Below are 25670 nucleotides of genomic sequence, written 5' to 3'. Positions count from 1 at the left end.
CATTGGAAAGAACACTACAGACCACATTCTTCATGAACACAGACAAGCTCTGCAAGGTGGATAAGATCAGACCTGTTCCTTACTTTTCGGAGTCCGAGTCCAGAGTTTTTCAACCTGCTTGTGTTGATGTCTGTATCATAGTCATCAGTAGCATCGACATTTTTTTGTTGCTGTTATCATAGACAGGGTCTGACTGTATGGGCTAAGCTAGCCCAGACTAACAGTCTTCCTGCACCAGCCTCCTGAAAACTGTCATTACAGGCAAGTACTCAATCTAACTGACTGACTCTCCTTTTAACATAGTTTCCTTCTTGGACATGAGCAATTACACAGGGTTGATTTTTCACCATCTCTAGGCAACACGGCTCTTTATCCAGAACAAAGTTGAGAAGGCATTTTTGATCACTAGTATTCTCGCTTGTTTTTTGTCTTGGGATTTTTTTTTTTAAATACACTCCCCAGGTGATTCTGTGCTTGAGGTTTTTGAATTTTTCTTAAACATCAGTTGCTCTTTGTTGCTGCTTTTGCTTTTGTTCTGAAGCTGACCTTCACAGCCATATATTTTGAGCTATTATTAAGGCCTCTCTGACATTTTCATATAATATGTTCTAAAACGCTCTGGAAACTTGTTCTAAAGTCTGGGCATTTGTAGTGGGAGGCATTTAGTACATCTCTCCTGAGCACAGTAATTTATTCAGAAAGCTTTGTTAGGTGTCCGATGCCATAGCCAACCGCTAAGCATTGCTTCGTGGGTCGTTGTATGACACGCTGCAAACAGAGTCCCTTAAGACAATGCACGTCTTCTCTGCTCAGCCAGTCAGTGTTCTGTGGGTAACCTTTCCCCATGTTCTTACCAGTAGATCTGTAGCTATTAAGCTATTCAGTCTTATAGCCTCCACGTCTTGAATAATTCTAAACGTGCCTTAAAAATTCTCCCCGCCAGTTACATTAAAATGTTCAAGCTTCTGATATTATTTTTTTTTAATGGAAGCAGTCCACAAGGCTACCTTTAAAGTGGTCATGCTCATGGGTGCTTCCCTGACACCCTTTGTCCCACTGAATGGACCACGAGGCCAGCTCTCCTCAGAGGACTGGGAAACAGGTATCAAGTTGAGTTTTTTTTTCCCCAGCACATTCAGGAAAGGGAGTAAACACACAACACAATGGGGATCCATGTACACATGTACACACATACAAAACAGGGCAGATTCTGAAGATTTGAATGGGGAGAGGCCCAGTGTCTGGTAGCCACAGGATGACTCTGCGGTGAGGTACCGCAGGACTCGGGTTCTGCACCCATCTTCCATTCCATGGCCTATCCTACCTGAGCCTTCCAGGGGCTGGCTAAGCCCATGAGTGTGTAACATTCTGCAACAATGTTTTTCCTGCCAGCCAAAGAGCAGGCTGTTTCCGCTGGGGTTCACAGTTCTGCTGCTCTCATGATGTCTGAGGCTTAGGCTCCAAGAATGCGGTGGTCCCCTAGAAATGTTTTTCTCACGGTTTGTAATCACCACTTTTAAATTCTAGAAGCTTAGGAAGTCCTAAACTATGAGACTATAAGTTGCCGTGGACTTGCAAAAGGAAGTCCAGCACTTATTGTGGTCTGGGTCAAATAAGGGAAGGTGAGCAAGGGGAAGCACCAGGGTTGTGCTGGGGCTTCCGCTTCCTACCAGCGTCAAAGCACTAGTGGCCTGCAGAGTGTGCAGTGGGAACCTGCTGTGCGCATGATTTTGGTGAGCACCTGTGGACACCTGACAGCGTTAGGAAGGGTTGTCAAACCATGTCAACCAGGGTCCTAGCTTCATGGATCTGTTCTCTGTCCTCCTGTGAGAGGTGAGGGGAGAGAATGGAACCAGCATGCAGTTATACCCTCACCAGGGATCTTTGACATGTTTTAATGCTATTCAGAGCATTTGTCTGGTTACCAACAAAAGAATGTAGTGTAACAGGATCTAAGTGACGAGCAGTAACAATGTAGAGAATCCCAGGATCAGTGCAGATGGGAGCTGGGCTCCTCCTGGCTTCCCAGGGGTAGACATGTGAGTACAAACGTCAGCGAGACAAAATCAAGTCCTGGCCCCATCATCATCACTAAGCCAGATCCTCATCCCTATCCTGTGAAAAGTACCCTGATTTTCCCAGCACAAGTGATGGCTTCCGATCTTCTGTGGACTGGGGTTACTTTACCTGCAGATTGATTACTGAAGTTGACCAAAAACACATTTCCAATTTTAGGACTGTTCCTTTCTATATGTCCTTTCTATGCCCTAGAATACTGTGGAACATTTGAAGCACACATATATTGCAGTGAGTGTTTTTTAAAATACCTTGGAGAACAAATATCTGTTGAAATGTTTTAATGATTTGGTTTGTTTTTTTGATGCCTTTAAGGATATCCTTTGCCTGTAAAAACAAAAGCAAGAAAGATCTTCTTGCCTTCAGGTGTCTCTACAGTTCAGACTTAAAACAGTGTACTCTGGCTACAGTAGCTAATGTGCCAACTACCTTTCTATAGTTACCCAGAACTATTGCAGAGGGCTCACTCAAAATTAATACTCTTTTCTAGTCAAAAACATATCTGTGCAGCTGGCAAGGAGAAATGCTGTGCTTCACGGTGGATTTTGCTCTGGGATTCACCTGCTTTGACGGTAAAACAAAGGTAAGATGCCGGGGAACGCCTGTGGATACTATGTTACAGTGCACTTACTCGGAGATGTCTGAGAGCAGACAGCTCCCACCAGCTGTGCTTTGAGCCCATGATCTGCCTATATAACCTGCCTTCCTTCTTGCTAGTTTGGGGGCCCTGGGTGTTCACAAGCCCTGGAACCCATGCAGCAAATACTCCAACGAAATGGTGTTTGACAACTATGTTTCAGAGAGAGAGAAATAGAGAGGGGGAAGGAGAGAGTGGAAACCACAGGATGGGGTTTCTTGATCCCTTTGAAGGAAAACCACACACACACACACACACACACACACAAACACACCAATAAAACACAGTGATAAGAATCCCAACATTGCTTAAGGCCTGAGTAGCCTTAGTGACAGTAAGCTCCACATTTTGGTAGACTGAATCGAGGGATGGAAAGCTACCCTAGGTTCCAGCCCTATTGATTAAAGCTGCCTGTGTAAGCAGTGGAAATCACTGGATTATTTCCATCATCATCCAAGGGCTCTCCTAATTACATAAGTGTTAAGAAAATGTTTGCCAAAGTGAAGAGCCAATGCTTTATCTTGCAATATTTGTAAAAATTTACTCTGCTGATTAAGAATGAGTGAAGACTGAGAAAGCATGCCTATGATGACTGCTGCTATGAACGCGGGATGCCAGTAGGTTTCGTTTAGAGAGCTCACTGGCAAGGACAAAGCATGACAGCACACTGCAGACTTACAGGGCAGATGTGTAGTTTCTGTGGGTGGCTTAAGCAGGCTAAAGGGGCTCAAGCCAGGGAACCCCATGGCTCACAGGGAGCTGCTTTCTGTCGCTTCTCTTGCAGAACAAAGCAGAAAAGATGTCCTTTATTGTCCATCCAGGCTAGCTTTGTCCTTCAGGTTGGCTGCTGCTGATCTGCCCTCGGGAACGTTGGGGATTTTCCTGTTGTATAAAGCTTCGGTTTGATGATGTATTACTTGACAGGAGTGATGCCAATCTGGTCTGGTCTTTGAGGTCTCATGCTTGAGCCCCCCCCCATACTCATGAATTCTCCCAGATCATGTCTTCATTTCTGTCACTAACCATAATCAGATTTCCAGAAACCTGCTTTTCACATAGGTCGTACAGGCTCAACTTCAGTCTTCCATTGCTCCCAAAGCCCACACTGAAGAAGTGAAGGTTCATCGAAGGCCCCTGGACACCATTTTCTTGTAGTTATTTCCAAATTGCCACATCTGAACCTCCCTCTTGGGCTATGCTCTTCTGTGATCCAGTCTCTGCAACCAGTTGATAAGGGCTCACAGACAGTAGCCTTGCCTAGATTTCTTTCCCTGGCTTTCTTCCCACCAGAACCAAGATTTCAGCCAGGACAAGCCTGCCCTCTAGGGGACATGTCTGGATGTCTGGAGAAGGTTTTTCATTACCAGTGCCTCGAAGGGCATTTCTGCCACTTAGGGGATGTCCAGCACCTGCCGTGAACAGGCTAGAGCACCATATAGAATCAGCATATCCAAGCAGTCTGTGTGCAGAGGTGGAGAAATCCTGACAAAGAGAAGGAAGCTGCTTCCGTTAACTCCTGGCACCTGAAAACTCACAATAAACACTGTCGCCTCACTTCCTCCCAGGGAAATTATCAGGATAGTTACCAGTAAGGACCCACACGGTGGTTGCAGTAATAACAAAATGTAGTTGCATAAAAATTTAATATCAAGAATGGATTTCAATTTTGTGTCCAACATCAAAGGCCACCTATGCTTAAAGCACAGAGTCAGTGAGCAAATGACTTCCTGGTCCTTCTCAAGGGTCACTGTCCCCTCCTGTTTTCTATGGTACCTGCACAGGTAGAGGACCTGTACTTGCTACTAATATGATTAAGAAGCCAAACCTGAATACTCTTGCTATATGTGTCTGGGATGTGTGTGGTGTTACAGCATCAGTCCTGGAGGTAGGAGAGCACGCCGTGTGGTTTCTGCTTCTTCCTGTCTGACACACACAGTATCACACCAAATCTAAGGCCTTCTGGATTCTACTGTAAGAGCGGGTTTCCATGGCTTGCCTCTACACAGTCTGACGGATTCTCTGTGTGTCTTTTCTGCTGCACTTGGCAATACCCTAGAATGCATCCTGGCCAAGGCTAGGAAGAGCAAAACAGCAGACTGGTCCTGCTGCCTGCTGGGGATTCCAGCGAAGGTTCGCTTGTGCTCCTGTCTTCGGCTTCCTCATCCTCGGCCAGTCTTCCTGCCAGTCCAGGGGTCAGCACAGTCCACACGAGATTCTGCACAAAGCCTTTGGTGAGGATCTTGCCACATCTCCTCCTCACTGTCCCGGGTGCAGCCAGGACGAGGCAACACTGCCAGGGGAGATCTTCTTGACGTGGACTCTGCTTTCTCGTGACCTGGAAGATGGGTCTAGTATACTGCAGCTCCCTCCCTGTCTTTGTAAGGATCTGTGTGAAGTTTCTGAGCTGGTCTGCAAAGGCTACAAGTGGCATGTGCAGCGTCATGGCTGCATGGCTCCTTGCTTTCATGTGGGGCTTTATCCCACAGTACACAAACTGTCCCTCCAGGGTGTTGAACACTGTGGACAGTTATAATTGATTTTGGTATATTATCAACCCAGTCATGCATCAGCCATTTTTCTTCACTTTTGAATCCCTCCCTTACCCCGCCTTCCTTTTCAGCAGGCTATGTCCCTAATTCCTATGGTAGGTCTCAAGTGGGGTTTTGAGGACACCTCTTACCATTTAATCTAGCATCCTTCCCTTAAAATTAACCTAAAAGGGATTTAAATTGTATCATTTATTTCATAATGCTGTACACTGCACGACTTCCGTGAGCCCTTAGGAACTGGACTCCCTGGTGACAGACTCTCTAACAAACCTAAACTTTAGCCATTAAACATTAGAATTTATGTCAGCCCTCTAATGCTTCCTTGGGCTAGACAATGTGGGCTGTCCCTTACCCAGAATGCTCTGGATAACGATAGGGTGGTAGCCTGTGGTTTCCCATGGAGACCCAACAGGTCCTTTTCTAAGCTCAGTTCTCCCAGGTTCTCTGCTCTCCACCACTACTGTGAGCCTCACACCTGAGTACTGCCTCATCTAGTCTACGGCAAGTTTTCCTGAGAACACAGTTACGGTGTGCTCTGCTCATCTGAAGCTGAGCTTAGGCCACAGCCTCTTGACTGTGCCACCTTTAAGGGGAGCTCTTACTTCCTTGCCTTTGTGTCTTTTTCATGGTCACTTCTTCAATTCTATACTGAGACAAGTTTCCCCAACTCAGCTGTGAGAGGTAGACAGGGTCCTGAGTCCACAGGATGTTAATGACAAGTTTAATTCCCTAAACAAGTGCAGCAGTTGTAAGCCCTATGTAAGGAGGTTTAAGTTGTTCCTGTAAGCTCTGAAGTTATTGTGAATCTAAATAACAAATAATCATGAAATATTTATAGACAGTTGTGCTTTTTGTCCAAGTCTTTATGGGAAAAATAAATAAATAGACTAACGGGCTAGCATGTTGAGATCTGGGTGTGTAAAACTTAGACTCACTGGAGCTTAGGAGATAGCTCAGTCAATACAGTGCTTGCCTTGAACACATGGAGTTCAGCTGCAGAACCCACAAAAGGAAGCCAGAGGATGCAAAGACAAGTCAATCCCAGGAGCTTATTGGCTGACCAGCTTTACATATTTAGTGAGCTCCAAGCTAATGACATGCCTGCCTCAAAAAATAAAGTGGATGGCACCTGAGAAACTACTGCGGTTAACCCTCTGGCCTGTGTATGCACACATACAAGTAGGCATATACCAGCATAGACATAGGTACCCCCCCACAGAGAGAGAGGGAGAGAGAGAGAGAGAGAATGTAATGAGGAGACTCCTTTAAATCTTCACACAGCTGAACCAGTCCATTTCTGTATCATTGCTGAGCCACGGGGAGATCCACGCCTCGGGCTCTCCTTATCAAAAGCCTAAGAAAACTTAATTTGAGAGTGGAATATGATTTGGTAGGAGAGTATGCTAGCATACACAAGGCCTTAGGTTCTATCCCCAGCGACACACACACACACTCTCTCTCTCTCTCTCTCTCTCTCTCTCTCTCTCTCTCTCTCTGCTAAGATTCTGACAACTCGTGTTTTAGTGGCTGTCCCCACAGGCATCCCTCATACACTAATGGTTCAGTTGTGTGGTCCTCACTTCTCTTTAGCAGGGTGAGAGAAGCAGTTGTCTCTAAGCATCGATCCATTCTTATCAACTATCTGTTTCACCAACATAAGGAGTCATTAAGAAGGGCAGGAAACATAGCCAAAAGTGTTTCCTTTCCTGATGCTGAGTGAGAAGATTGTAGCCTACTATATTTGCTCATTTCTAGAGGGACATTTTAAAACCATCAAAAGCGAGAATAAACTGGAACACCATTCTAGGTATATGGGGCTAGCTCTAGTCCTGACATGTCTACAGGCTAGCGGGCATTACATTGACATTTCCTGCTCTGTGGCTTAACTGATGCCCTGGTCTTGTCATGGCACCTGAAAGCAGGAGAAGAGCTGGAAATAAAGCGGTCAAGTGGAGAGGGACTGCCGCTCTTTACTCGCTGAGCTCCAGGCACACACGTGTGGAATAAAGAACAGGTACCCAAAGGAGACCTTCCCCCTTCACCTGCTATGGTGAACAGTGACTGCCTAGCCTTGCCTCTGTTGGGATTACAGCAGCAACACGGGGCCTAGGACACCGGGGTTTGTGCCATCCAGATTTCCAGCAACAGCAAGGCTTTTATTCCTCTGTGAAATAATCCACACTCTGGAATTTTCTGCCCCTCAAGATTGGAGGGGGTGGTCAGATATTTCTGGTGCCACTAACTGGAGAATTCCTGGAATGGTGGGATTCTGCTTTTCTCATTTCATGGATGCTCCTTGCTCACAGCAGTATACCAATTTACTCAGTGCCAATCTTCTGGTTGTTCAGTGCTGTGCTGGTGGTGATGAAGCCCGATCTCCAGGCTGGAATCCTGTAATTCTATAAAATTAAGACTAGAGGGGGTGGAAGCACAGAAAGACCAAATTCAAAAGACGAAAGGAAGTGACGTAGGTATGGAGATCTTTCTGCTAGAAGCAAAACACCACCATTCCCGTGCCACAGACTCTGTGGACTCCACCTGGCATCCTAAACAGTGTCACTTTCTACCCTCAATACCTTGAAATCCAAAGTTCCTTTGAAGGAGTGAGCAGTGACTATCAACAAAACTGTCAATGATGAAAGCAGAGCAAAACGTTCAATGTGACATATATACATGTCATGTAACTAGAGACCTGTGCTTTGGTTGCTAAAAACTGCAAAGACACCTTTTCCTGCTCCGTGATTGAGAGCTGAGTGTTGAGATGCCCTTGGCCTTTATTACTCCAGTGGGACCCTATGTCCTTTCAAACCTATCTCCTGACGTCTAAACTAAAGTGAGCACTATTTATGCCATGCTCTCCAAGCAGCCAATGTGGGCTCCGAGGTTCCAGCTTGCAAACCCAGACTCAATCATATATTTAAGAAGAGCTCCGAGTCTAGAAATTAAGTAGCTCGCTTAGACCACAGGCAGAAATAGCATTCATGGTTCTCAGAAATAGTTTTCTTTTAAAAAAAAAAAAAAGTTACATTTTAAGTACACAAGACAAAGCTTGAGAAGCTTGAGATAAACGACTGTTAGTCATTAAAGACAACTAGCAATCTGTCAGCCATCCAAAGGTGCTCACGGCAGCACCATGCTGAGGCCATAAGGCTCAAACAAGAAGAAAGGGAATAAGCTGCTGACTACCTCACTCAGCATGTGGGCCTGGATGTGAGGTAGAAGAACAGCGCTGTCTTACAACACCCCACACAAGGACTACATGAAAAAAACTGGCAATCTTCGCAGTGACTGGGTTGAGACTTTTCTTGTTCTCAATCTGAACTCATGTTCCCATCCCTTGACTCTGGTAATTCCTGTTCTGAAAACACCCTGGAACCTGGATCTGCCAGAACAGGCAGAGGCTCGGCCTCAGCACAAAGGAAATGCAAGATATCTTGGAATATAGATGAAGCCTAAGCTTTGAGACTTTTCCATTGGCCCATGTCCTCAACTCAACATGAAGAATATCACAAGGAATCCTGTGAGGATGGTGTGGCTGGCGTGACACGCAGCCTGCCATCTGAAGGGACAAATGCATTTCAAGACTTTCCATTCCCCTGCTCCTTTTCTGGCTGACAGGGAAAATGCTTTGTTCATCATTTAGAAAAAGGCGTTTGTGATAGAAACTTAACCTGGAGGTTGCTAAAACATTCCTAATTCCCACTAGTATTTTTCTGGGATGATATGGACTGTTTTCTTCTTTCGTGAGGCAGGTTCTCCTTTGGTAGCCCTTGCTGGTTTGAAGCTCACTGTGTGAGCCAGACTAGCCTCAGACTACGGTTATCCTCCTGCCTCAGCTTTCTGAGAACGGAGATTGCATTTCACCTCTGAAGCACCTGAGCAAGTGCTAAGGAAACCTGAAACAGTAGTGGAAGGCAACTCTGCCCATGTTACTCTGTTGGCTCTTGGGAACCTGAGGCTGAACAACCAAATGTAGCACTGGTGCGGTGATGTAGGCCAGGACCCAAACTCTCATGTTCACTGCACTGTGGTGGGTATCTTCCAGGTCAGGAGACCGACTTTATAGTTCTGGGCACAAAGAAGGAAGCAAAGGTCTTAGGAAAGATCCAGGGTAGGTAAACCCGGGGAGAGGATTAGAGAGGCTAGTATGTGACCTGACCTGGCTGGGCTTGGGTTCAGCATCTGCACACTGAAGGTGGACATATCATAACGAATGGCATTCACCCAGATTAGGGGCTTCAAGTTATTAACAGATACTAACTAAATGAATGAACGAATTAAATGTAATCCTGCTTAAGGATGGCTCATCCATTTCATTTCTTTGCAGAATGTGCTCTGGAGATTCAAGTTCTCTCAGCTTAAGGGATCTTCAGATGACGGGAAAACTCGAGTGAAGCTGCTGTTCCAGAATCTGGACACCAAACAGATTGAAACGAAGGTAGTGCCAGTGCATCCTGCACCCAAAACACGCAGGGCAGGGCCTCAGCAGGTAAAAGGGGTGGCGTGGGAAGGGAGCAAGCTCACCCCAAAGGTGGAAGCTAACTGAACAAACCCAGGGCAGACATTTTTCTGCTGAGAGTTTATGACTTGAAATTCTGACAGATGAAACAAAGTGTTTAATTCTATCAAAATCCACACATAGCTTAGTAAATAGCAGCAGGGAGTCAGCACTTTAAAATGCTCTAGAGGCCAGAATCTAATTGAAGAGTTTTGCAAGCTCCCGTCATCTAACAGAATGTCTGTAGTGCTGAATGTAAGAAAAGGTCCCTTGTCCCTTTCAAAAGCACTACGCTGAGATGTCTCTTTATTAGTAATATTGGACTTTCTTCATGTTTTTACAGAACTGTATCATCAACAAACTAGCTTTAATACAGACTAAAGTCAAATGAAAGTATAAATTTAGTGCGTTAAAAGATTTATGTGTGCATGTATGTGTAACACACATACATTGTTTACAAACAGTGTGTCACCTCTTCCTTTTCATTTCTTTCTTTTTTTGATATTTCTTCTTTTCATCATCATCATCATCATCATCATTATTATTAATTACAATTTATTCACTTTGAATTCTGGCCATAGTTCCCTCCCTCATCTTCTCCTGGTCCCACCCTCCCTCCCTCTCCCCTAGTCCACTGATCGGGGAGGTCCTCCTCCCCTACTATCTGCCCCTAGCCTGTCAGGCCTCATCAGGACTGGTTAGTGTGTGACCTGAACTGGCTGGGCTTGGGGTCAGCCTCTATAGTACACTGAAGGTAGAGGGAACAAGCTCACCCAAATTTGAAAGTCAACTTAACAAACCCAGGGCAGATAAGAGGTAAGAGGCCACATCTTCCTATAAAATTAATCTGAGCAACACAACCCACCTGACATTGTTATATGTGAAGGCTTAGGGTCCGTTTTTATTTTGCCCTTGTCTCCATGGAAGAATGTTTCAGAACTGCATTCTACAAAGAAGATAAACTGTGTAGAATCACTTCTACGTAGAGAATCAGCCAAAGCCAGTGGTAGAAGGACATACTGAGTGGGCAGTGGATGGTTCAGGGTGCAGAGGCCTGAACTGTAGGATGGGTGTGAAGAGCTGGAGGGCATGGGGACAGCCTGTGATGCCATAAGGTGGGGTAAACTGTGGGCTCCCTTGTTGAGGCTAGAAGTGGGGGGGGGAATGAGACTCTGGGTACATTGGACTGCCTGGAGAGGTTGCACCCTGCCCCTCTACTATACTATGAGCCGAATCCTGTGGTCTGAGAGGGAATTACTGAATGGGGAGAGTGGGGCAGACAGTGACTTGCAGCATTTTCATGTCAGGGTTTCTTCTTTCCTCTGCTCTGTTTGTGGATGGGCCACCCATGGCAGGGAAGGGCCCGGCACCTTTCCCTGCACCCATCTTGTCACTCCTTCAGCTGGGGCAGGGAGGGGCCTGTCACCTCTTCTTGTATTATTAGTCCTGTCACTTCTTCAGCCTGGGAGTCACAGGGCTGGAGGATTCTGGCTCGTGGTATACCTGAGGCACAGTTGTTCCCTGGAACACAGCTGGAGGAACAGTGCATGCTTACCTGGTGACTGAAATGCCCCTCAGTGGGTGGGAATGTGGAATTTAAAGCTGTAATTTCCTGTCTTATAACTATCAGGCAGTTGACCGAAGGTTAGCTGTTGTGATAAAGGGAGGATGTGTCCGCATGACACGAATATGAATTGCTGTGTAGCAGTTTGAAATGAATGTTAACCTCTCTGTGGTCCTTAGCTTGATTATGCAGGTTTCCATCCTAGTTGGTACATTAGAGAAAGGCCTATTATTTATAGAGGCCATGGAGATGAATATTGGGAAAATAAAGCTAAAATTTTAAGCAACCTAGAGGCAGTTTTTTAGGGAAAAAATGAGATATTTTATGAACACACATAAAATGTCTGAGAGGTGTATGGATAATCTCAACAAATTCAAATGCACGAGCTTTCAATCCAACCCTGATCCTTCACAGATCTCAGACTATCAGGACTTTTCTTGGGACACAAGCAGGGAAAAACATAAAAAGACTGAGGCTTTAACTGAAGTGAAGCAAGAACCTGGGGCATCTTCTGGGCTTGGAGGCTTCTTCAGGTACAGTCCAGAGCTCACCAGGCTAAGGGAAAGATGCAAGAGGGATGTTTCACTTCTCATAACCCTGCTCACTGCAGAAATTCCCTCCCCTGCTGCATCCGCTATAGCTTATAAAGTAGGAAAAGATCAGACCTCCATGTGGTTTTGGAGTTAGCACACAGCCTTGATCAATCAATCAATCAATTTCTCTTTCTGTGAGTGTGTGTGTGTGTGTGTGTGTGTGTGTGTGTGTGTGTGTGTGTTTGGGTGCATGTGTGTGTGTGTGTGTGTAGTATGTGTGTGTTCATATAGGTTTTGCACATGTACATATGGGTCCATATACATGTATGTATACTGGGTGGAGAGGTCAAAGGTTGATGTTTGATGTCTTTCTCAATTCCTTTCTGCCTGATTTTCTGAGGCATAGACTTTCTCTGGACTGGGGGCTCACTACTCACTAATTCAGCTAGGCTGGCTGGCCAGTGAGCTCCAGGCATCCACCTCTCTGCCTAGTTCTGGGTTAGCAAGTGCTGACTTTACGTGGTAGTTGAGTGTCTGAATTCAGGTCTTCATTAACTGAGCCATCTCCCCATTTCTGCAGTCTTTATAAATGAAAGACTGATGTCCCTGGAGTTCTGTTTAGCTGATGAGTTATATGACTTACCATGAGATTATGAGGAGACTCATTATGGGGTAGTGGTGGGAGAACTGCCCTCCCCTCCACAGCTAGCTCCTGCTGTGATGTGACCCCGCACCAGCCTTATTTCTGGGTGCACTGGCTATATTTAAATCTTTTATGATTTCCTCTGTAAGACTAAGCTTTGCAGGGCAGGTTTAGATAGCTTATTTTTGCAGCATGAAATTCACTGTGCGTGTGTTTAATGAATGTATTTTAAATTAATATGTTAACACTGAAAGAAAGAGAAACTTCATAGAGAAAGCACTGTAAAATGTTGGGTGTGGGGATACGTGCCTGTAATCCCAGCAGCTAAGAAGGAGAGATAGGAAGATCACAGATTGAAAGTCAACCTTGCCTATAAGTTCAAGGCCACCCTGAAATACATGAGTCCCTGTACCAAGGAAGAGAAAGAGGGAGAGGATAAGAGAAAAGGAGGTGGGGGGAAGAAGAGGAGGCCTCACTGAGAATTTTGCAGTTTCTCAGGAGAAAATTATTCCCATTATTAAAATGAAATATTTTCATCACTGCAAGCCAGTACAGTCATCTCACTGCTAATATTCCCATCTGTATCCCTGTAACAAAAGCACAGTCTAATGAAGAATAATTCTGTCTTTGGAGGAAACAATAGCACATAATTTTCACTCTGTAAGAGCGATCGCTTATTATCAGGAAGTCAGTGAAGCCTGTCAGATGCAGAGAGGGGGACTGAGTGTGGGCCACCGTGAGGCAAGAGCAGGCAGCAGAGAGAGCCCCACTGTTGAGACCCCCGCAGAGGCCAATGCCACGCATGCATTGCTGATGCTGCTCAGTTAGTCACACTGAAGAAACCATTTCAGGAAGTCAGAGGGAACAAACGGGACTGGACAGCCCAACCCAACCATTAGACAGATTGTTGTTACATTGCTCATGAAGAGGAGCCAGGGACAGCTGAATGACCTCTGCAGCAGAAAGAGTAGAGACAGAAATGCAATGCCCCTCAGGTGCAGCACCCAGTGACAGGGGTCCTCAGAGTCATTTGAGAGTCTGCTCCCACACAAGCTTGATCACACAACTTAGTCATCACACAATAAATAGTAGGTGGCTTTGTTCTGTTTTGTTTTACAGTGGTGTCTTGACTGTTTGGGAATTTGGATTACCATGTCCTGTCTGACCATGGAATTAGAATTACCTCATTAACAGAAACACATAGCTAAATAGAATCTCTAAGCACGTGTGTAACTGTTCTTGCATTAAGAAAATTAAGAAATCACTCGATGTGGTGGCTTGATGATAAAGTTAGCCCACGTAGGATGTCACTGGCCTGGGCCTGGTTTCTGAGTTGTCTCTGGCAATTCATTCCCTAAGCTTCCTGAATAAGCCGCTCCTTGAGGGAAGTGAAGCAAGCAGGTGTGCATTCAGTTCCCTAAAACAATCTCTGAAGCTTTTGTTACCAAGTCCTCTTAGGCTAGAAAAAGGAAGGAAAAAGAGCCCAAGGCAGAAGAAAATCAGCATAACTAGACATGCTCCTTCTACATGCTCTTTCTAGAGTGAGTCAGGAAGACACCAGGTGGACACTACCCTGGAGGACAGGTTTGAGGACAGGTCTGTTCATAGTCCTGGAAGCTTCAAATCCTACGTCCAGCCAGACCTGGTCTCTGGCATCTGAGACTTCTTCCTGGTTCACAAATGCCACCTTCTCTGTGCCCTCCTTAGTGGAAGGGGCTTTTAAACGAGAGCACAAACCCAGAACATGTTTTCCACTCACGTGACCCCACCATCTCCAAAAGGTTCTTTCCTCCCTGGAGACTAGGTTGTGACATAGTTGAAGGTGTGCACAGAATCTCAGCTGATAGCACTGTTTTCTACCTTCATAGCACTCTTCACACTCTTGCTGAGTGTGCCTGTCTTCCACACTCAGCAAGGCTTGTCCAGACACTTCTACCTGTGAGCAGGCAGAGAGTGTGCTCCTGAATCATCACCATCAGTTAAACCCATGTTGGCACGCATACAATGTGCTTCAAGGACAGCTCACCCCAACCTTAAAAAAAAAAAAACTATTAGTTTTTTTAAGGTAATAATAAATCATAGTGTTTGTTTAAAAATTAATTTTTAATTAAAATTTAAAGATTTTATTAGTGACAAGTAAATTCTACCCAGTTCGATGACCAGAAAGTCCCAAGAGCTCCACTAACCACATCCTAAGTCCTAGGTCCCTTCTACAGCACATATAGCACTCTCTAGATGTCACTTAGATTTGGGGAAAGGCAGAGGACCCCAATCCCTGGAAGTGAGCATGTTCTGAAGCATCACGGGGGTAAGGCTGTATCTGGAAAGATGAGCTATCTAGATAGGAAGATCACAGATTGAAAGTCAACCTTGCCTATAAGTTCAAGGCCACTAGATAGCTATCAAGCTATCTAGATAGCTCATAGAAACTAATTGAGTTCCTAGGAACTTTGACAAAGGGTTATCTCCACATAGGAAGAGGACACTGACCCCACAGCCAAACATCACATGAGTGTTGGACACCCTGAAGCATGGCTGGCCTAGCTGCCCCTGTTGTAAACTCATTTTCTGTGTATCCAAGGGTACTGCCTAGATTGTATCTTCTGCTCCCCATCCCTTCCATTCATCCCTTTGCTTCTAATTATAGTTTGTTAAGTAACAGATTCTATAAGCAGAGACAGCTGGACCCGATTTCCATCTACATTTTGGAATGTGAGTGTACTCCCATTATTTACTCCCAGTATGTTGCTTCTGGAGATGAGGGAAGGCTGAAGATTTGGAATCAAAGAAACATAACTCATGTTAATGATGGAATGAAAAGTAAATCTGAGCACTGTATATTCAAAAGGGGAAACAGAAGCACAAGTGTGGGTATGCCCCCCTAAAAAGGTAAATGGAAGTTATCATCCTGCTGTCCTCACTGGGACAGGAAGAACAGCCAGGCAGCTACACTGGGCAACCTTGTAGAGGTGAATGATACTCCAGGTGGCAAAGTACAATCTGGTGTGAGCCAGCGCCAGTCTCATGCATTTGCAAATTATTTGTACACCAGAATAATGTGAAGGTATCTTTCCAATGCATCACCATCAATATTTTGCCCTTCAGCATTAAATTAAAAATGAGGGAAATTCTATACTGTCCTTTAGATATTCAGCTTGGTTGAGTAAAATGTGTAGAGTTTATTTATCTTTGTCAGAACATGGAAATTTCCACAATAAAATATTTACCAGCACAGGAGAAAAAAAAAAAGTGAAACCACACAGGCATTCTTTATTCCTGGCTTCTTTGCTCTCAGTGTGTGTGTGTGTGTGTGTGTGTGTGTGTGTGTGTGTGTGTGTGAATTACCCTAGAGCCAGTGAAAATTACAGAAGCTGAATTAGTTAAAACAGCTTTGCCAAAAGTTGCTGTTAATCTTAAAACATGTGGAAACAGCAGGAGTGTCAGGATCAGGGTCGTTTGGAGAAGTCAGGCTTATTTTTTTTTTCTTAACATCCTACCAAAGTCAATAAAATGCATCAATTTGTGATTCTGTTATTTACTGAAGGAGAAAGAATAAGAATGTGAACCAGAGGTTCTGGAGAGATGGGTTAGTGGTTAAAAAGCACATAGTGCTCTCGTAAAAGAGCCAAGGTACATTTACAGTCCCCAGACCCTGCAGCTTGGAATGCCTACAACTCAATTCAAGGGGATCTGATGCCTTGTTTTGGCCTCCAGAGGCACCTGTAGTCACATGTACATACCTAAAAGAGACATATAACCACACATAATTTAAAAATAAAAATAAATTCTTCTTTGAAAAAAAAAATGTGAACCAGAAAAAAACAAAAAACATAGATCTCATCACCTAACCCAGACCACAGCCTAGTGACAGATTCCAAAGCCAAGTCTGAGAGTGACACCAAACATCATAAAACAAAGGACATATACCTTCAAATCCTGCCAAACACTGTGGTGGTCTGAGTAAGTATGGCACCTATGCCCATTTATTTGAATACCTTTGGAAAACTGTAAGGAAGCCTCCAATTAAATGCCTTCTTTTGTAAGAGTTGCCTTTATCACAGTCTCTCTTCACAGCAGTAGAACACAGACTAAGACAAACATGAAGTTGATGGAAAAGATGACATGGTTTCCGTTTCCAGAGGGCAAGTTTGTAAACACCCCTGACCCAGTGGCTAGCAAAAGCCACAGATAGTACCTGTTTTCAGTTGAATCTGAAATGTTCTGCACATGTTTGAACTCTTGGTCCCCAGCTGGTGCTGGTACTGATCTTAGAGGCTGTAGAAATTTTAGTGCTGGGGTCCGGCTAGCACACCTGAGCAGTTGGGTAGGACCTGAGGTTATATATCTGCCTCTGATTCTGGTCTAAGGTCTCTGCTGCTTGATCTGTCAAGATGTGAGGAGCTGCCACCCCCAAATGCTCCATACCACACACCATCATGAGCAGCTCCCACCTGCCTACCATACTGAACTGCCATCTCCTTCTGCCGGATGTTTTGTCAAAATGATAAAAAAGTTACTGACTTAACACTGAACCCTGTGAGTCTATGCCCCCTCCAGTGAGTGCCATACAAACATTTCTATACAGGTTTATGATAAACTTAACTGTTTGCTAAGAGAAGCACTTCTCATTGTCATGTCTCAATTGCCAATATAAATATTCTACTTTGGGGCCATCATTAAGTAAAATAAAGGTCACTGTGGTGCCCAGACGGTTGATCTGGTAACAGATGGCTCCTAAATGACTGCCTGTCTGTCTCTATCTCCGACTGGTTTCTTCACCATTCCTGGTGAGCTCACCCATCATGGATGTGGCCCTAATGCTTCTGGGAGGCTCTTATCTGGGTTGTATCAAGAAGACCAGTCCTGCTCTTGAATATATCTGTACTCTCTCAAAGATGACATTGCCTTCCCTTCTACTCTGGCTCAAGCCCTCATCTTTTCTCACAAACGCTTGTCCTTTCCTGAAGGGACTTTCTTATCCATAGGCCTTTCCGTTCTGCCTCATGCTGGACAGGTATCCTTGCCCCACAGATACAACTGTCTCTTTCCTACCCACATTCCATCCATGGCTCTCTGCACTTCCTGAAGGGCTGTTCTTAGAGTGATGTTTGTGGCTCTGTCAGAACCTACTGAGCATAGTTCCTCCCTAATGGTACCCATTCACAGCTACCAACTGCTTTCTACTTTTGGTCCTTGCCTCCTGCTCCTTTCTGGAATGCTTCTATGCCTACCCCTCCCCTCCCAAAAAAAAAAGGTTTATTCAAGGATTGATACACATGGGAGAAAGAAGCCATCAAAATTACCTTCTCCCCCATTTCTTGACACTTAACTGTGAGGTTGCTGGTCATGCTCCTCCAGTGTGATGGCATCTGCCTTCACTGGCTGCCCCTTCAACAGTACTCCCAGCTGTCCAGGACAAAGACAGCTAGATAGTCAGGAGGCTGGGTAAAGCTGAAATTGTACACTTCAGGGAAGCTCAGAAATCCTGATGATGCAGGATTGCTCAGGGTAACTCTGTAGACAGCTTGCAACTTGGTGACACTATTGTACCAGGTTCCTAAGACTCTAGCAGGGGGAGCAGGGAAACCCTGGGCGGGGGGGAGTTCTTGGGTCCCTGACTTCAAGTGACATTTCTGCAACTAATTGGCCTTGTCACTTTGGAAGATCACTTTGAACTCCATTTCCTCATTTTAAAACTGGAAATGGCAGCCTCTGACTTTTTGTCTTACATTGTAACTTTGAGGCTGAGGAAATGTTAATTTGACAAAGCTGTGTTGATAGAGAATAATACCCATCTCACACTGATGTTGCTCCAGTGACTGTTCCCTGTCCCCTGCTCTCAGCCACCTTAATTAATCACATGGGAATGCTGAGGGATCTGCAGTGAGGTTATAGTTTCACTGGCAAAGAAACCATCTCCAAGATCTGCAGTCTCCTGGCCTCCCAGCTCAGCCCTTCACAGTACTTAAATCAGAACCACACCAGACTGATGCAGTGAATTTTCAGAAAGTTGACTAAGCCATTAAGCAATTCAAGGAAAATCCTTGCAGGACTGTTGACATCAGAGCACGTAACAAACGTTAAACAAATTGGGGATGGCGGGCAGTTGACCATGTCCCACTACCGGGCTGCAAAGCCAATACATGGAGGAATCAGAGCATGAATTGCAGGGTGATATCTCTGTATCAAAGACATAACCATCGACTCAGTTCCAACCTGCCCTGGCACTGGGTCAGTGTTTCTCTCCATGTTTGCCTTCTTCACTGAACTGAGGCTCCAATGACAATATGCCATGATTAAATGTAGAAATACCTTTTTTTTTTTAAAAAAAAAAAAAAAAGCAGGATAATACATCACACTCCACCAAGAATGAGGACATTTTTATCATAACCTGGGCTTCTTATGGCTCCACTGTGCCTGTGGCCAGTGGCCATCTGAAGGCCCCCATTCTCAAAATGTCAAATATGCTTGAAAAACCTAGCACATACATCACTCCTAGAGAAGACAGCCCAGTTTGCATGGAAAAGAGGCAGCAACAGTCTTCAGTCACACGCACACTACATACCTTTCTCGGCTTTTCTCCATACTTGTTTTAAAGAGAATTATCTTTATTAAATAAACCTCAGTTCTGTCAGAAAAATTTGGAGGAGGTTGCTGTGTCTCTGCCGTATGAATTCCTACTCAGGTGTATAGATCCTCTTTCTCAGCAGGTAGGAGTTGGCAACCCACCTCTGCCTATGACACATGTTTGAGGGGCCAGCGAGGAGTGTCAGGCACAGACTCAGCCCTGCAATCACAATGCATATCCTGCTCCAACAGAGGCCAAACATGTCTTCAGTTCACAACACTTGCAAGGGTGCAATTCGGGATGTCCCTGTTGGCAGCATCTGCTGAGGAGCTAAGCGGAGCAGCAGGTGCCATGATTTCTCCCTTAGCCGAACAAAGATGTTCTATGAAATGTTGAGATTCTGTATCCGGATGGAACCGTCTCCTGCTTCAGAAGCTTACACTGCCCACCCTTGGCTGAGACTTTACATGGAGTGACTGTCTTGTGATAGTCTTTTCAGAAAGAATTTTTTTTTTGATGTGTCTTCAAATTACCATGCCAGGAAATACCAGTGCTGCTTTGAGATGCGTGCCTCAATGCCAGTGGCCATCTGGCTTCTTCCAGTGTGGCGTGCTGCTATTGAATAAATCGTAGGAATTTGTAAAGCAGTTTTCAGCTTTTATACATAAAGCACAGCTGCCGAAGACACATGGTGTCGGCTCTGTGACTTTGTTCTTCCACTTGTCCCCTTGAGAAGGTGATTACTGCCAGGAACATATACTGACTGACTGAGTTTTGTTAAGCTTGCAAGAACCTTGTGTTTGTTCTATAGTATTGCTTGGTCTTCCTCTCTTCTGGAGAAAAATATTGTAACTAATCAAATGCCCTGTCTCATCTCATGGTGTGCAGAAAACAAGTGGATCCTGCATGGGTTGACATCCAATCCAGCAGAGTAGCTAAGTAACTCAGCTTGTGGATTCTACAAACAACAGGGACAGGGGTGTCTGGGTAGCAAGTAGAGAGCTTCACAGTTAAATCCCTTTAGCAGTCTGAAGAGAACCCTGAGCACCTTGTTCGTTACTCAGACAAATAAAAGAAATCAAAGCAACATATTCTTTCATGCAGGTAAAATCAAGGTTAAGCTTCCCTTGCATGCAAAGGAGGATCTTACATTTGGTCACAGGCATGAGGAGGTGGAGGACAGCTTCCAAGTGCAAGGGATCCCATCCCCATGTCTTTTCTATTTCCAGCCAGGTAGGACTTCGTGGGATTCATTTTCCAGATGGCTCACTCTTTCTACCATCAGCGACACTTCTTTGTCATTTCAAAGTGAAATCTCCTGTCCCCTTCCTGTGTCACCCTCCCATGGTTGGTCCAAGGTCCTGAGCCCCAATACAGGTGGAGCTAATAAGAGACTAAGAGAGGCTTTTGGGTGCATCTTCTGCAAAGAAAGTTAGAAGATAGCTTTGTAGTATGGAATCCTTTTTGCTTCAGAAGAAAAGTGCCTTAGTAAAGCCAACAAGGGTTCAGGAGGGCTTTAGCGCCTATGGAGAGCTGCCACCCCTGCTGAAGGCAGGTGGGCTGACTTCTCATCCCAGAGGTCCTGCCTGGCCAGCTTCAAGGAGCACAACTGGGGACTGACACGCCTGAGTAGGCTGTCCTAAAAACGATGACGTTTTCCCTGTGGTGTTGTCTCAGCAGTTTGGAATGTGATAGAATTTTGCTCAGCTTGAATAAATGGGGTGTACACTGAATGAACAGTCACCTTAAAAGAAACTGTGCTGTTCTTTGCCATATTGGAACTTCACTGTACTGAAACAACACAGAGAAGAAAGAAATCGTTAGTGATGCCCTTAGGTCCCCTGAACTGCATGTTGGATGGGTAGCAGATTGGGGTGGATTTGAACTTACAGACTTCCAGGTCTGGATAGCCTTTCTGAGCCCAGGGCTAGATGGAGGACTCCCTGTCCCTAGCAGGGCCTCCTACTCTCTGCCTGACCTGGAGAGTGTTTTTACCATAGATGCCTCTAAGTATATCTGGAATATGACCTTTGGCACAGTTCCCTACTAGCGCTCCCCTCTCTGTGCCTGTAGGATAATTAGGTACTGGGTTCTCATTCATATGATTAAAGCCTTGCTGCCAAATGCAAATAAAACATCCCTGGAGTTCCTGGCCCCAAACAGTTGTGTACACCTCTCCTGTGAATGCCCCACCCACTCCCCAAGGACTGTAGCCTTTGTTTACCCCAAATAAAGTTGAGCTATCTCACTGAAGTGGCTCCCAGAGGTCATTCCATTGTACTTGTGGGCCATCTGAATCCTCAGTTCGTCCCTGGTTCCTGAGGAAAGGTGGCCCAGGAACAAGAGAGAGCCACAGCACCTGAGGCCAGAATTTGATCCAAGAACCCATGGCAGAAGAAGAGAATTGAGACTACCAAATTGCCCTCTGATCTCCACATGTGTAAGGTGGCATGTGGATGCCTGTACTCACAAGATCTAGAGTAGAAGTAGTAGTAAATTGTTAATTGTGAAAGAGTTATTACAGCTTGTGCAGGTTTTATTCTTAAACATTAGTGCTTGAGGGACTTGAGAAGGAGAGGTAAGGACCCAAGAATTTATGCTGTTTTATTTCCTATCATCTGTGGTGGTGGAGCCTCCCATCTTTCTAAAGAATCTTGTTCTTGAGCATCATTTCTTCCTTTTGTTGACCTGACAACTGGATGAGGAGAAACCAAGTATCTCTCTCTCTCTCAGTCTCTCTGTCTGTGTCTGTGTCTCTGTCTATCTGACTCTGTGTGTGTGTGTATGTGTGTGTGTGTGTGTGTGTGTATGTATGTGTATGTGCGTGTGCGCGAGCATGTGCTGCTCACATAGTAGGATGCTGGCTATCCTTCCAAAAGTGCTCATTATAAGCCACACATGGAAGAGTACACACATATAACCAGGATAACCAGCTCCACTGCCATGAGACCCTTATCTCAATGTCATCTTTAGTCCTGGCATCTTGGCTTGTGGTGATGACATAAAACATATCTTTGATCTTCAGCCCTGACTAAGACCTAGCACAAACTAAGGAGGAATGACAAAAAAAGGGCATGCATGTCATCCTGTGTGGAGATCAAGGAATCACAACCTGCATTGTCTGGGTATCAATGTAAACAGCAATCTACCCCTCTTTATAAATACATGGTGATTGTGCCCAACTGCCTTTATTTTAATATTACCAGTTTCAATGTGAATTTGTACTAACTTAGAGAAAAACTCTTGGATTACACAAAGAACTGAATTTACTAAAAGCTGCCAAAGAGCCTCTTCCCAGTGACCTCAGTCCTGTTCCATTTCCCCTCAGGAGCTGGAGTTCCAGGACCTGACGGCTGTCCTCCACTGCATCCACTCCTTCATTGCTGCCAAGGTGGCCTCCCTGGACCCCGTGTTCATGGACAGCCAGAGCATGGCAAGAAGATACATGTGCAGCAGCTAAAGCAAGTCTGGAGAGTGCCGAAAGCAATGAAATTATTTTCTTAAGAAACAAATCTTTCCTGCACAATGTTGCAACTTTGTGTGGTTTTATAATGAGCCTATAGTTGTGATACCAATAAAGACATCACTAGTTTCACAGACGGGTCAGGCTGCTGAATCTGGCAACGGGGTATATATCTGAGCAGGTGCAGTGGTGGTGGGAACTCAGGGTCTTCTGAAACCATCTAGCCCCAGCCTGTCTCAAACAGCCAGTGAGGCAAGACCACAATCTACTGCTAGCATCCGTGAAATCCAGATTTTATTTTTGCAAATTACTGGGTAGGAGAGTGAGAAGTCACCATTTATCCCTTCTCAGGAGAAATGGGCTTCCCATGGGCAGGTTGACAGTTCCCTTTTGTGTCACAGGTGGGACTGGCATTTGGGTTGTGAAGTGAATGGGGGATAAATGGACAGGGAGATGAATTTTAATTATTTAGTTTTATATTAAATGCTTACATGTTTATTATGTAATTGAATTAAATATCATTTAAATGTGAATTCTATTTTTTCCTAATTAATCAAATACAGCACATGCTTTAGTTTCCTTGTCTTTCATATTGTTTATAACTTCTAATCTGGGACTTTTCTATTTTTCTTATTAAAAGCAATTTAATGGAATTCTTGAGTTTCCTTTCAGAAATTCAGGCTGCGGTTAGGAAAAGGTATGGTCATGTTCTCATTTCTCAAGGCTTCTAGAAAAGGATGAACATAAACCATTAGACTGCAGAGCACAGGAGCCTAAGGAAACTCGGGGCCCTGTGGGAAGCAGAGCGAAACACTGCTGGGGTTAGCCATCCTTCAGACCTTGACGCAGTGAAGGTTTTGACAGTCAGCCACACCTCCTTGACCGCCATCCGCTCATGCTTATCTGCTGTCTGGGAGGAAAGTTATAGCTTTAACATATCAAATCTAGTTTGTGCTTCTGTTGAAATCACAACCTCCTCCTTACACAATGTTTATCCATGATGTATATAGAATATCTGTTACCTGTGACACCCCTCTGAACACTCACAGTTCCCCTCAGACCCCAGTGGGAGTGGAGTGGCCCTCCCATTCTACCCTACCAATGGTGTCCATGGAGGAGCAGACAGCATTGTCTGTGTCATGTTTCTGCCCTGACTTCCTGTTAGTGTGACTGTCTGTAGCAACAGGTCAGAGTTCTGTGAACATTCACTCAGGAAAATAAAAGGACAGATGATAAAATTCCCTCTTTCCAAATCCTCTTTTGGGACATATTGGAAGATGTTTTGGACTAGAGCTGAGGAAATGGGGAAACTTTTCATTTTGTCTTCATGAAAAAGCTCAGTATCAAATATAAACCTTACTGGAGACCAGAGAAGGTTGCAGCATTTCTCCATAAAATTTAACCTACAGTTTATTCTCCCATTTGTGTGAATGCACAGCTCCTTGCAGAAGGTGCACATTTTTAAAATAGCCAGATGACCACTGCCTTCTGCACACTGCACAGGTGTCAAGTGTTACACCCTGAATTGGTCACAAGCACGTGGTAAGCCCAGGCTCCTCCAGGTGCTAAATACTTCACCACGCCTTCAGGATCTCAGCATCCGTTCCTGCTAAGTCCTTCACAATGTCGGGATTGGGTCCAAGTTGTTTTGTTTTATTTGGGGATATACAGTTAATCTTAAGCTTGCATCAGTTCTATATTGCTATTAGAAAATAACCAAAATTGGCTGTGGTCTCTGTAGAGGCCATTTTTGGGTTCCCACATGGTCCTTGCAGCTCACAGCTCACTTAGGTAAAGCTAAGACCCTAAGGCTTATGCCCATTTGGTGTTTGTAGGTCTATCAAACAACCTGTAGACTCAGAGATCATAGGGGCGATTATTTTATAAGCATGAACATTGATGTATATTATGTCTCATTTAAATACTAAGAACAGAAAGTTTTCTATTAGTGAAGTGTGAGTAATGGTGAAGAATCTCATTTTGGAAATTATTTTAATCCAAGTTACCAACCCTCATTTAATTTACAATTCAAATATGGGTAGAGGATTATTTCAAGTAGGTAATTCCCATCAGTTGGCCTTTCTTGATAATTGTTTCTCTTGATATTTTATTCACAACCTTTATGAAGAAGACTAGGGATACTACTGACCCTAAAAGGCAAAGAAGAGAGGTCATAAGGATTTCACTGTGTGTGTCATGGGGTAGTACTCATTTGTATGTCTGTCTTCAGAGTGGGCTGCCATGGCTCATGAAGAGCACCTTGGATTTTAACAAAGAGAAGCTAGCAGATATGAATGAACTCTTTTGAGGGTGGGAGGGCGAACACCACCTCTTTTAGAAAAAGATCCGTTGATACATAATTTCAGCTTAACACTATGGTCTCAAGCCAAGGGGTGAAAACATGTTTCAAAGAACGTAAGCTAGATTTGGAAAAAGAGAAACATATTGATTTCATAGTGGGTTTTGATAGCTAGCTAACACTGGCATGTCCAGGTTAAACTTCAGTAAGGTTGAGATGCACAGTGCATGGTTTTGAACACCGGGAATTTTACAGGGCAGCGGGGAATACTCAGGATGGAACCCAGTGCCTTGCTCATGCTAGGAAAGTGCTCCACAATTGAGCATATCTTCAGCTCTCCTTTTGCTTCTTATTTTGAAGCAAACCTTACTGACTTTCCCAAACTGGACTTGAACTTACACTGAAGTCCTGGTGGGATACAGTCTTCCTGCCTCAACTTCTCAAAAAGCTGAGTTTACAGTCCTGCACTATTAGACTTGACTTAGAGATAGATTTTAAAGATACACATGTGATCTGAATTCCTGTGACCTTTAGGGTCATTTTGGTATCTCCACTCCATTTGATTACAGAAAATAAGAAAATCATCTTGAAAGTACTGGCAAGTCACTCAGAATCTCCTTTAATATTGATTTTGACTCTTTTAGTATGGCACTGGGTCAACTAATAACTTTCAGTGAGCTTTGAGTTCTGACTTACTGACATACTGTTTCAGTGTTTAAGCTTCATTTGTTTTCTTTCTAGCTATTTTGGTCCTGCTTTATTCCCTTCTCCATTCCAGTTTTCTCCATAAGGTTGGCTTGGTGAACATGACTTTTTTAGCCCGTTTGTGGCAGGGAAAGT

At 44.5% G+C, this 25670-nt stretch overlaps 1 protein-coding gene across 5 annotated transcripts in view; it reads left to right on the top strand.

The window, feature by feature from the left end:
* Window positions 1-23140, top strand: part of Sntg2 (syntrophin gamma 2) — a 216196-nt gene extending 193056 nt beyond the window's left edge. For 4 of the 5 annotated variants that reach the window (XM_021643987.2, XM_021643988.2, XM_060366676.1 and 1 more), the window contains 3 exons: window positions 2567-2659; window positions 9590-9700; window positions 22397-23140. In XM_021643987.2, coding sequence (XP_021499662.1) covers window positions 2567-2659; window positions 9590-9700; window positions 22397-22528 — 336 coding nt within the window. In that variant the 3' untranslated portion in view covers window positions 22529-23140. The remainder of the gene's footprint in view (window positions 1-2566; window positions 2660-9589; window positions 9701-22396) is intronic. The other variant, XM_060366668.1, reaches the window with a different exon arrangement.
* Window positions 23141-25670: the final 2530 nt, after the last annotated feature.

This window comes from Meriones unguiculatus, chromosome 1 (assembly GCF_030254825.1).
Source record: "Meriones unguiculatus strain TT.TT164.6M chromosome 1, Bangor_MerUng_6.1, whole genome shotgun sequence".
Taxonomy (NCBI): Eukaryota; Metazoa; Chordata; class Mammalia; order Rodentia; family Muridae; genus Meriones; species Meriones unguiculatus.
The sequence above is the reverse complement of the archived record's forward strand: the minus strand, read 5'-3'. Positions and strand labels throughout refer to the sequence as shown.